Raw genomic sequence first — 11,729 nt, forward strand, 5'->3', positions numbered from 1 at the left:
GGTCCAGGCGTGTAGGTTCCATGGGACTCCAGCTTTGATTCCTACCCCCTACCTAGCCCTGCCCCCTGGTTATTTTTAATGAAGTCATAAACAGGTCACGGCTCCCATTATTTTTGGTTGCCCGTGACTTTTACTAAAACTAACCATGACAAAATCTTAGTTTTATTTCTAAGAACGAAAGAGAGACTCTAGACTGGGATTGCCCACAGACTCTAAGCATGGGCCTTCGCTAAGCATGTGATTGATCTCATAGAAGTCAGTGGGACCATTCCAATGCAAACGTTTAGCCACATATTTACTGTCTTGTTGGGCCAGGACCACAAACTCTCCATGCAATGTGAGCACAGTGTGTTAGTGACTGTGAGTGACCCACACCCCTGCTGCCCCACGGACCCACCCCAAGAGGCTTCCCATCATGTTTAACTGTAAGAACCACTATGTGCCTCCAACACAGCACCTGAGCCTTCAAGTTTCAGACCCACAGCTCTGTCATTGGAGCATCCTGGTCAGTGCTGCCTGTGGTGGGTGGGTTCCTCTCACTTTTGAATGCAGCCCCTGTAACCTTAAAGTGACTAGAACTAGTGTCGAGGCTGCTCGGATGCAGCTAATGAGACCAAGTTCCCTGTGGCAGCCCTAGCCCATTTCTAAAACTGCTAACAGTGCCTTTTGGAGAATGGGTTAGGAACCATGTGCCCCAGGGCCTCTACCTTGTCACTCAGTGAGAGATCACTGCAACAAATGCATATAGGCCAGTGGGGACAGACTGATGAGAAAGTTCTTCAGCTGAGGACATTCGAGTGTTTTCCAAAAGATGCAAAAGCAGGAAGGCGACTAGCACAGAGAGGGCCAGAAAGCGTCTCTTACTGGGAGCGTGGACTCACTCCTCTTTCATCTTTGCTCCTGAAGTGGGTAAAACCCTCTCATTTATTTCACCAATCTCTTCCCCCCCTTTAGGCAAAGAAAAGCAAACACATATGTGTCTAGGATTCTGGCTGTCTCAGAAGACCAGGCTGAGAGACTCTGCGGGGCATGGGCAGTGTAACTTTTCTTGCACATTATCAGCCTCGGTCAAGCTAAAGCTGTGTTGGTCACTTGCTTGCCTGGTCTGAAACATCTGACTAAGCCTCAGCAGTCATCTTTTGTGCTTTGGTGCTACAAAACCAATGCCCATGACTCACTTCCTTCATGCGAGTGACTCTGTTGAGAGCATGTGAAAGGAGTTACTCGTGTGTGTGTCAGGATCCTAACTTCTTGTGCAGCAGAGACAAGCAATTTAAGCTGGATAGATAATGGGCTGGAGCCGGTCCAGAATTTTTTTTTAAAAAAATTCATTTGTAAATGCTGATTCTTCAAAAAAAATTAAACTAAACACTATTTTTTAATAAATTTTTGCCAGGAAGGTTTGAAAATTGCAACCTGAAACCAAATTTTGAAACAGTGAACATTTTCATAAAATTTTCCACCTGGCTGCGGGAAGGGGCTGGATGGGTGGGTGAGTGGATGGATAGGACAGCTGTTATTTTCTGTGAAAATAAAATATGAATACCGAATAGACCTTCTTAGAAAATTTTAATTGCAAAAATTATTGAAGAAAGGGTGAGAATTTCAAAAGCACCAAAGGGAATTTTGGAAATAAGTTCATTTGAAAGTCGGGGCTCCTAACTCCCTAACATACTTTTGAAAATTCCCGCAGAAGACACATTATTTATCTGTTTGTTTATTATTTATGTATTTAATCAACAATAGTTCAAGATTTTTTTCTCAGCCATTTTCTGGCCAACTTTATTCATCCTGAACATGTTAGGATTGGATTTTCAACAGTAGCTAGGACTATCAACAGGAACTGCTGGGCACCCCCCTCTCTTAAAAAATCATTTCCTTAGTCCACATTCCCACCCAAAACCTTTCTTGATGCAGAGTTCAGGCACCCAGCACAGCCTCACACCCTTCCAGGAGCTAAACTTCAATCTCTGAAGAGCAGGAAACAAAGTATTAAGGTACATGCCAGCCCTGCAAAATAACCTTAGCTCTGCCCCTTTTGAGTTGGCCCTAGCCACTTGGAGTGAATGGATTTAAATATGCTGGTGGGTCACTATCAGAGCAGATAACACCCTTCCAGACCTTTGGAGTGACACAAACCGAACAATGAGAGGGCAAGTCACAAAGTAGTGCCCTTAAGTTGGGGCATTTCCAAAAGTTGCTTTTAAATGAGACAGGTCTGCTCAGAAAATGATAGTCTTGGGAGATTCTGCTTTGGCTCGAATAGCACCATCTCTGAACAATTTCCCTTTGGTGAAGGATAGATCATTCAAGTCAGTGACCTCATCAGCCATCTAAATAATTCATTTTTATTTTAGGTCACTAAAAAAGAAGCTATAACATAACAAAGGTATGAATTTTTCGTTCAAAAACCAATATCAAGCACATGTTTGAATTGTTAGTCTGTGCGCAGGTGTTTGTTGGGGAGTCCAGAGCTGTATTTCACAGTAATTGTTGCATGTGTTTGAAGTAAGCTTTATGTGTCTGTAAAAGTCCTCATGTATGTTTATAACAAATATGTGTTCCCAAAAATAGAGTTCCTTTGCAGTGGTGTCTATTTGCATCTGTCTGTGATTGTGTTACAGTCTCTAACTGTGTGTTTGCACCTGTATCTGTGTCTGTCTGTTAGGGATTTCTTAGGGAGTGTGTCCTTGTGTATACGTATTGCTAGTGTGTGGGTAGGGGTTGGGATGTGTGATACCTGTGACCCTTTGTCCACGTATGTTTTGATGCTCATAATTAGCAGGTTTGTTTGTTTCTGTGTGAGCAAGAAAACATTTGTGTTTATACCATTGTGTTTGTGAGTGTGCCACTAAGTCTTCCTGTTGTGTATTTGTGTCCAGATGTGTATTTCTGCCCTTGTGTCTGAGCTTTGGAAAAGATCAGCCAACATGAACAATAGCCCCATTTTAGAGATGGCGAAACAAGAAAACCAGGAACAGTACATGTGTGAGGAGGGTCTGAATTCGATGCATTAGCCATTGGGCAGCCTCATTTTCAGTGAAGCTAGCTCAGATTTACGCCAAAATAACTGAAAGCAGAATCTGCCCCATTACGTTTCAGTGGATTGTATTTTGTCCTGTGCTCCTAAAGCAACAAGTTATTGATACTTCAGAAGTCAGCCAGCTTACACTAGTGAATAATATTACTCATGTCTGTTAGTAGTGGCAGGATTCAATGGAGGATGTGAGAAACAAATTATTCATTTTCCCAGACCTGTATTTAATTTGAAAACAAAAACCTGGGACTGGTGAAAAATGCAAACATTATATTTTAATTTTTTTTTGGTCAAAATTTCACATTTTTGAAAAATACCAACCCTTCCATGAGCTGAGCAAAACATTTTTACAAAATCTTTAAGAAAAAGGTATATTTTATTTAAAACTTTCACTTTTTTGAAGTTCTGATATTTTCCTCCATTGATTTTTCCCTATTGTTTGGATTTGCCTTCAGCACTTTTCATCCTATCCCTTTGCTTTCAGAGTCCCAGCTTCTCTGTAGCTTCTTAAATAACATCTACATTTTTATTTATTGAAACCTCTCTCATTTTCAGCTTCAGTTAATTAATTCTTATAAAGATGGTTCTACTTTAAATTCATCAAGGGCCAGAATGTGCCGTTCTCCCTCTCACAGTGTAGTACCTTAATCTCCAAATAGGAATATCCATTCTCTGGGACTCTTCCTGGAGTTAGGTGCCACTCGCTAGAGGGATGAGTGGCAGATGTCTGGGTTGGGATTTTTAAAGGATTCTAAGTGGGTTGGGAACCCAAATCTAATTGAATTTCACTAGGTGCTGCTACCTGTCCACTTTAGGCCTCTTTGAATGGACCTGGTCATGGTAGTAAGCACTATACCTTGGTGATAAGAGTCTGTGGAATCAGGCCTGAACACCAGAGCTGGATTTTCAGTCAAATAAACTGTTCCTTGCTACAGACTGTTCATAGCCAATATTACCGTACATGGGTTCCTTCTCCTTGTGTTAGAAGGAGTTGGGTGCAGTTGACACTGGGGTATTCCTCAGGGAGCTGGTAAAAAGAAGCAGGGAGGTCAGGGCAAAGGCTAAGGGCTTCTGCTAAGATATTCCTGGGCTGAGGGGAGCGATAAAGGTGCTGAAGGTTCTGGTGCCAGGCTTTGGAGTTCATGGGTAAGATGGTTTCTAGTCCGATAACAGGACAAACCAGAAACCACCCAAAATTGGATCTGGACTCTGCTGCCAGTGGCCCTTCTCTTTAATTTCTAGCACTTGTTTGTGTGTTTAAAAAAATATTTTTTCCAGTGAAAGAAAAAAGTGAGAGAAAATGGGGAAAACTCACTTTCTTTCCTGTTTTTATTTAATTCCTTGTACTCCCCTCAGTATCAAACAGGGGGGTGAGGCTTTTTAAAGGTTTAAAATAGGAGAGAAAGCAGCTTCTTTCTTACTTGTTAACATTTTTAAACACTTTTCCAGTGGGACGGGGGAGTTTTAAAACATGGGGACGTGTTTTACCTCCCAACTTTTTCTTCTTTTTAAAAAATAAAAACTTTTTTCCACTGACTTTTTGTCAATATCTCATTTTTCAATTTTTGGTTGAAAAAATGTCAACCAGCCTTAGGTGACCCTTCCCCCCAAATTCATCCTGCTCTGAAATCCCAGGCCTCAGGCTCTGAAGCTCAAAGAGCACCTGTGTTACCTGTCACAGGACAAGGCCTTTGACAAGCAGAGAAGCAGTTCTGATCATGCTGCCTGTGATGGGGCGCTCTCACCCCACGCATGTTGGGAATGGGTTAAAATGGGTCTAAGGGGTCAATGACTCTGCCTGCTCTCACCTAGGGATAGGCGAGGTCTAGTTAAAGATCAAGCCAAGCAGGGGGAGCCCAGCTCGGGAATGGAGAGTGAGAGGAGAGGAGAAGAGAGTTCCCTCTCTCTGGGAAGCAGCCTGAAAGAAGAGTAGAGCAGAGCGATCACTGCAGGGGTGAGCTAGCAGCCGGAGTGGACTCAGGTGCCCCAAAGAGCTGTGGCCTGCGTGGACTCCTTCATATGGAGGAATGTGTCAGGGATCTGGCTAGAACAGTAGAGGCACAGCTGTGACAAGGTGGCTGCCAGCTGAACCCAGCCGGGCTGCAGGTCTGGTTAATACACATTTCTGTTGGACTTTGGGTGAAGGACTGTGAAACATGAAGGGCTGGGACCCTCTTGTGGCTGGATGCTAAAGGACAGTGGGGAAAACCAAGGCAGAAGTTGCCGCAGCCAGCCAGAAGTGGGCGTGCTGGGGCAGCAATTTCACAATGCTCCCGTACGTACATGAGATGGAATACACCACTGTCACAGTCATAAGGGTGTGGGTATCTATGCAGGTTTCTATTGCTGACAGCTGAGATGCCTGATTTCATGTCTGTGAGAGACCGTTATGTGCCTGCACTCTAGGTGACATGCCCTTGTCCTTTGCCTTTAGCGTCTTTCAGGATTCAATGCACCCATCCAATGGCGGGTGGAAATCAAACCACAACACCTGGCTTCATCCTCTTGGGCTTCTCCAACCTCACAAACCTGCAGGGTTTGCTCTTTGTGGTCTTCCTGGTCATCTACATGGTGATCCTGCTCGGGAATGGTGTCATTGTCTTGGTCACAGTGCTGGACTCTGCCCTTCAAACCCCCATGTATTTCTTCCTCAGGAACTTGTCCTTTGTGGAGATCTGCTACTCCTCTGTTATCCTGCCCAAGATGGTGGCTAGTTGCCTGGCAGAGGATGGAAGTATCTCATTCATCGGCTGTGCTGCCCAGATGTATTTCTTCCTTTTACTAGCTGGCACAGAGTGTTTTCTTCTGACAGCCATGGCCTATGACCGTTACATGGCCATATGTAACCCCCTGCATTACACACACATTATGAACAGGGAGTTTTGTGCTACAATGGTATCTGGGTCCTGGCTTGTCAGCATCCTGCTACATTTTGGGCAGACGTATTCGGTGTTTTCTTTGCCCTTCTGTGGGTCTCATGAAATTAACCATATCTTCTGTGATGTCCCCCCTGTGCTGGAGCTGTCCTGCGTGGACACCTACAGGAATAAAATGGTTATCGTCATGGCAGTCCTGCTATTCCTAATCATCCCCTTTTTCTTGATAGTTATTTCTTATATTAAAATCGCCAGGACGATTTTGAAGATGCCGTCAGCCCTGGGCCGGCATAAGGCCTTCTCCACCTGCTCCTCACACCTCATTCTGGTGACTCTGTTCTATGGCTCTGGCATGATTGTGTATTTAGAACCAAAGTCAAAGGAGTCAGTGGACACCGACAAACTACTCTCACTGTTCTACATCATTGTGACTCCAATGTTCAATCCCTTCATATATAGTCTGAGGAACAAGGAAGTGAAAGCTGCCCTAAGGAAATTAGTAGGGAGAAAATGATTCCATAAAATACACACCATGTTCCTCAGATAATGTTCTAGATTTCTCCTAAGACAACGCGGAACCCACAAGATACCTTTCTGGTTCCTCAAGAGATGCTCAAGATTTCTGAAGATATAATCTAGACCACTTGAAGAGTCCATCAGACATACTGCTCATTAGTATTCATGCTAGATTACTCAAGACACATTCTAGACATCCTGAAGTCCTGAAATGATTCATTCAGAGACCTTCAACATGACACATTTCATATTCCTCAAGATATAGCTTGATTTGCATGTAGAACTTCATCATGTATATTTTGAATGAAGAAAAAAATATTAGGGGAAATCTCATAACCAAAGCTTCTAAATTTAACAACAGGTTCCCGCGAACTGGTGGGAACCGGCTCCAGCTCACCACTGACCATAGCGTTTAAGCATTTTGCAACCATGGCTAGGGGTCGGGAACTCTCTGTGCAATGGATAGATACTGAGAGCATTAGAATAGATACACTATTGTTCACATCATTTTGAATGTTGATGTTGCTTAGCTAGGCCCTGATTCAGGCACTTGAGAACATACACAAACTTTAATGGGACATGAGCATAGGTTTAAAGTTAAGCACTGATTTCCTTCACAGAGAGGCCCTAAAGTGTAGAGCCCAGAGTGTTTCATTAATCAAAGCAGAACTTAAAGATCAATAAGAAAATGCAAAAGATAAAACAATTCTATAGCCATGCTATCAAAGTTAAAATGGATTAAAGTAAAATATGGCATGATGCTAAAGAATAACAAGAGCTTTAGAATCACAGGATAATAAATCAAAGTCTTATCACAAGACGTTAAATTGCTTCCAATTTTTTCCCTTTTGGGTAGGTAATTTTGGTACAATGTGATCCTTGGTGGACGTCCTTAGCAACTTGCCGGGTAAACTTGATCCCAGTCAAATTTCAAAACATCAGTGACTATTCAACCAAAAGGAATTTCTAAACACAGAAATTATTTTATTACTGAAATGTCCATTTAACCCTAAGTTACCTTCCCAGGTAATAAGGAAAAGGTTGACATGAAATATTTTGCTGTTATCAAAACAAGAAAGTTGAAACAAATTGTTCCAAAATTTCCATCTAACATTTTGTGAGACTTAACACGTCCCCATAAAAAAATTAATTTTGTCAAAGCAGCATTTTCTTACAAAAAACTTCTTAACAAAATTTTGACCAGCTTTAAAAATAACTAAAGGTGTGCGTGCCAATTGATTGGGTACATCAGTAGCATTTTGTGTGTGGCCTCAACAGTGCGTGTGGAGGGGATCGCGCGTGTGCATTTGCAAGCACGTATTTGCTTGGTGTAATTGGTGATGACAAGATGAAATCGTGGAACCAGAACGTGGGAATCAAAATTGTTTAGCCACAGAGTTACTATTGTCCTGAATCAATCCGGGAACAAACCTGAGTGAAAACACCAGTCTACCCTGATTTTTGGCTGTCCTCAGGAGCCAAAAATATCTTACCATGTTATAGGTGAAACCACGTTATATCGAACTTGTTTTGATCCGCCGGAGTGCACAGCCCCAGCCCCCCAGGGTGCTGCTTTATCGTGTTATAGCCAAATTCCTGTTATATCCTGTCGCGTTATATCGGGATAATGGTGTATTTGGTACAATAACAGCCAGGTACCTCACATGATCCGGGGCAATCAATGTAACAACAGAGAGGAAACAAGGTAAGATTCTTCTCTGACATACCAAGTAGCTTAATGCATCGCAGGAAGTGAGGAAAAAAGGCCTCTCTAGAAAGGTGAGGCTGTTCTTTTATTGCAAAACCACCCAGAGGACTGTCCATCTGGTTTAACATACTGCATAGTTGGTTAAAATCTGATGGTGTCTCTCCGTTCTTAACAATTCTAGATTTTAATTACCCCACTTGAGTCATGGATTGTGTTGAGGTTAAAGCAGGTCAGAAAATGTCACCAAAACATTTATTTGTCCAAAAAGTGACTTTTTAACTAAATGGAAATTCCCATGAAAAAAATGTTGTTGTTGTTGTTGTTGTTGTTTGGGGGGGGGTTGTGATATCTTTTTTTTGTTTGACATGTAAAATTCTCAACAGTAAATTGAATTTTTTCTGGATCTAAATTGAAAATTTTGGTTTTCATTTGTTGAAATGATATATATTGATTTGGGGATTTTTAGTTTTTCAATTAAAAGTCATTCTCCATCTCTTCCCCCCATCTAGGGTGACCAGACAGCAAGTGTAAAAAATTGGGATGGGGATTAGAGGTAATAAGAGCCTATATATGAAAAAGACTCAAACATCAGGACTGTCTCTATAAAATCAGGACATCTGGTAACCCTATCCCTAGCCCCTTTTTTCTGTTCAGCTGTAATATGATGTTCTGGCTCTGTTCTGTGCTAAGTCTTGTTTTTAATTATATCATCTTGGTTCTGGATTGTGCTGAAGCGAAATCTCTGGTATGTTCAACATCCTCTCACTCGGATGGGGGTCAGTTGATGAAGTGTCTGGTTGAGCCAGTCTTCTGACCCAACTTAGCTGTGTTTGAGCATCATCAAGGGCCAGGGGTGGTGGAACAAATTATATAGTGGGGGTGCTGAGACTCATTGAACCAAACTTCAAATCCTGGATATAAAAGAAACCACTTCAAGCCAGGGGGTGCTGCAGCACCCTCATCACCCATAGTTCCAGAACCTAAGTCAGGGGCTCCCTAACTTGCTACCCCAGATGGCTGACCTACCTCAGAACCAGTGGAGGGATTTAAACCTGTGTCATGGCAGCAAGCCTACATAAAGTAATGGCCCTCCAGCCAACCTGCAGGCTTAGTGGAACATGAGGGCCACCTCCATTCTCCCTTCCCACACCATGAACATTTGTAATATGCTGGCATTAGAGCATGGTCTCGCTTGTGGATGCAGCCTCAGAAAGACTAAAGAGTCATCCCAGCTACCAGCCTAATGTTATTTCCTTTAGCTCCAGTGACAGACGTGTCTGTCCATGGTTTTGTGTGTAGTCCCAGCTCCCTGTACTGGTGGGTTTTGTGGATTGTGTGTGATGACTTCCCCCTGAGCTTCAATGGAAGACAACAGGACCAATTGACACATGAAAATGTTACTTGTACAGTTTTCAGCCAGTGAGTTGTTCGTGAATTGTTCACCTTAACTATTCCTTATTTGTGATTGGTCACTGACTGCATGCAGCTAATTGCTTCACTCTGATTGATAAATAACCAATCAATTGCTGGGATGAACTTCCAGCAACTAATCATCTGCGCTAAATCCCCTGGAATTTCTAGGATTTACAGACACTTTAATGAATCCATAATGGTTAGCTCAACAGTCGTAAAGAACTAACATCCCAAGCAGAAGCAGACAGAGGAGCTGGACCATTTATTTATAGGTTTGCTCATTTCTCTCGTTAGCCAGCCAATATGGCACAACAGCCCTAATTTGTGCATAGTCACTTTTCTGCAGAGTGTCGCTATTCCTTGTTTTACAGAGCCCACCATGCTGAGAGATGCTATAGGAGAGCCGAGTTGGTGTGCCAAACACCCTGCTTTTTAAATCAAACAATCTGTATAAGATACGCATGTTCCAATGTCCAGGAAGCACAGTTATGGGCAGAGTCAAAGACTTTACAGCTGCACAGTGCCATTCAACCAGCTGTGGTTATTTCTTATTTACAAGCCAGCAAGTGAGAGGAGAATTGGGTCCATTTAATGCCAATGGAGTTACTTACGCTGGTGTAAATCAAGAGTAACAGAGGAGGCTCATGCAAGAGTGGTGAAAACCAGGTTCACAATAGTTTCAGAAAACACTGGAAATGAGCAATGACCTCCCCCTGCCCCCAATGTCCACAAATAAGAGTCACTCTTCACCCACACCATATGAGGAAGGAAGTCTGTCTTACTATTGACTTTCTGAGTGCTCTCCTCACCTCCTTGTTCCTTAGACAGTAAACAATGGGGTTGAACATGGGCGTCACCACCGTGTAGAGCAGAGAGAGCAGCCTGTCACTGCCCAGAGAATAGACTGACTTGGGCCTCACATAGATGAACGTGACAGTCCCATAGAAGAGAGAAACCACAATGAGGTGTGAGGAGCAGGTGGAGAAGGCTTCGCGCTGGCCCGCAGCTGAGGGCATCCTCAGGATGGCAGAGAGGATGAGGATGTAGGACAAGAGAATGAGCAAAAATGGGATGAAGCTTCATTCTTGCGGGTGTCTGTGGTGGCCAGTCTGAGAACAGGGAGAATGTCACAGAAGAAATGGCTGATAGTATTAGACTCACAGAAAGGCAGAGTAAATATTGAAGCTGTTTGACAGAAAGCCACCAAGGTACCAATGGTCCAGGAACCAGCTGCCATCTGAGAGCAGACTCTCTGGCTCATAACCAGGGTGTATTTCAGGGGGTGGCATATGGCCACGTAGCGGTCATACGCCATAACGGAGAGCAGGCAGCACTCTGTGATGCCGACGAGAATGAAGAAGTACATCTGAGTGCCGCAGCCCGCAAAGGAGATGGTCTGGATCTCTGACAGCAGGTTCAGCAGCATCTTGGGGATCACAACCGAGGTATAGCCAATTTCCAAGAAGGACAAGTTCCTGAGGAAGAAGTACATCAGGGTGCAAAAAGCCCAATCTGTCACTGTGACAATAACTATCAGAGAGTTACCCAGCAGGGCCACCATGTAGAAGGTGAATACCACTACAAAGAGCAGGACTTGCAGTGCCTGGAAATCTGAGAACCTCAGGAACACGATCTCTGTCACACAGGTCTGGTTGCTTTTCCACATCTCTTCAACTTACTTGACTCGTGCAGAGTCCATGGAGACTGCAAAGAAATTTACAGGTGTTAAATGTTTTCGTGGGAAGATAAATTGATGGTAGTGGACAGAGGTGGATTGGCCAGCAAGTCTCCACTCTATACACCCGCTAGCTTACTGGAGGTTTCATAATACATATCTGGCATCAATTCTAACTTTTAACATCCTGAAAAATACCCCTTTGATATTTCTGAGTAGGAAGCTGGAATAACCAAAGAAGATTCTGTCCCTACACAATCCATCACAATTTTAACACTGAATCATAAGAGTATTTCTCTTTTTTTAATCTGTAGATCTCAAAGCAGTTGACAAAGGTGAGTACGTACCATTATCTCCATTCTGCATATGAGCAAGCTGATGAAGAGTGAAAAGATGTGATTTTTCTAAGGTCTCACAGCAGGTCAAAGGAAAAGCTCTGATTAAATTCTTATTCACTAGCCCACCCTGGCTCCCCAGGAAAGAGCCTGCCCCAGTGCCTTGGGA

General features: G+C 43.2%; 1 protein-coding gene and 1 pseudogene across 1 annotated transcript; one reads left to right on the top strand and one right to left on the bottom strand.

Moving 5' to 3' along the window:
* The first annotated feature begins 5,500 nt into the window (after positions 1 to 5,500).
* LOC127031255 (olfactory receptor 10AG1-like) lies at positions 5,501 to 6,427 on the top strand. The gene has a single exon (XM_050918009.1). The coding sequence runs from the start codon at positions 5,501 to 5,503 to the stop codon at positions 6,425 to 6,427; it is 927 nt and encodes a 308-aa protein (XP_050773966.1).
* A 3,869-nt stretch (positions 6,428 to 10,296) lies between these two features.
* On the bottom strand, positions 10,297 to 11,216 carry LOC127030964 (olfactory receptor 10A4-like; annotated as a pseudogene).
* Positions 11,217 to 11,729: the final 513 nt, after the last annotated feature.

The sequence above is a fragment of the Gopherus flavomarginatus genome, chromosome 11 (genome assembly GCF_025201925.1).
Source record: "Gopherus flavomarginatus isolate rGopFla2 chromosome 11, rGopFla2.mat.asm, whole genome shotgun sequence".
Taxonomy (NCBI): Eukaryota; Metazoa; Chordata; order Testudines; family Testudinidae; genus Gopherus; species Gopherus flavomarginatus.

Coding starts and splice junctions, on each gene's coding strand:
- LOC127031255 (XM_050918009.1), top strand. CDS start 5,501: ATGGCGGGTGGAAATCAAACCACAACACCTGGCTTCATCCTCTTGGGC.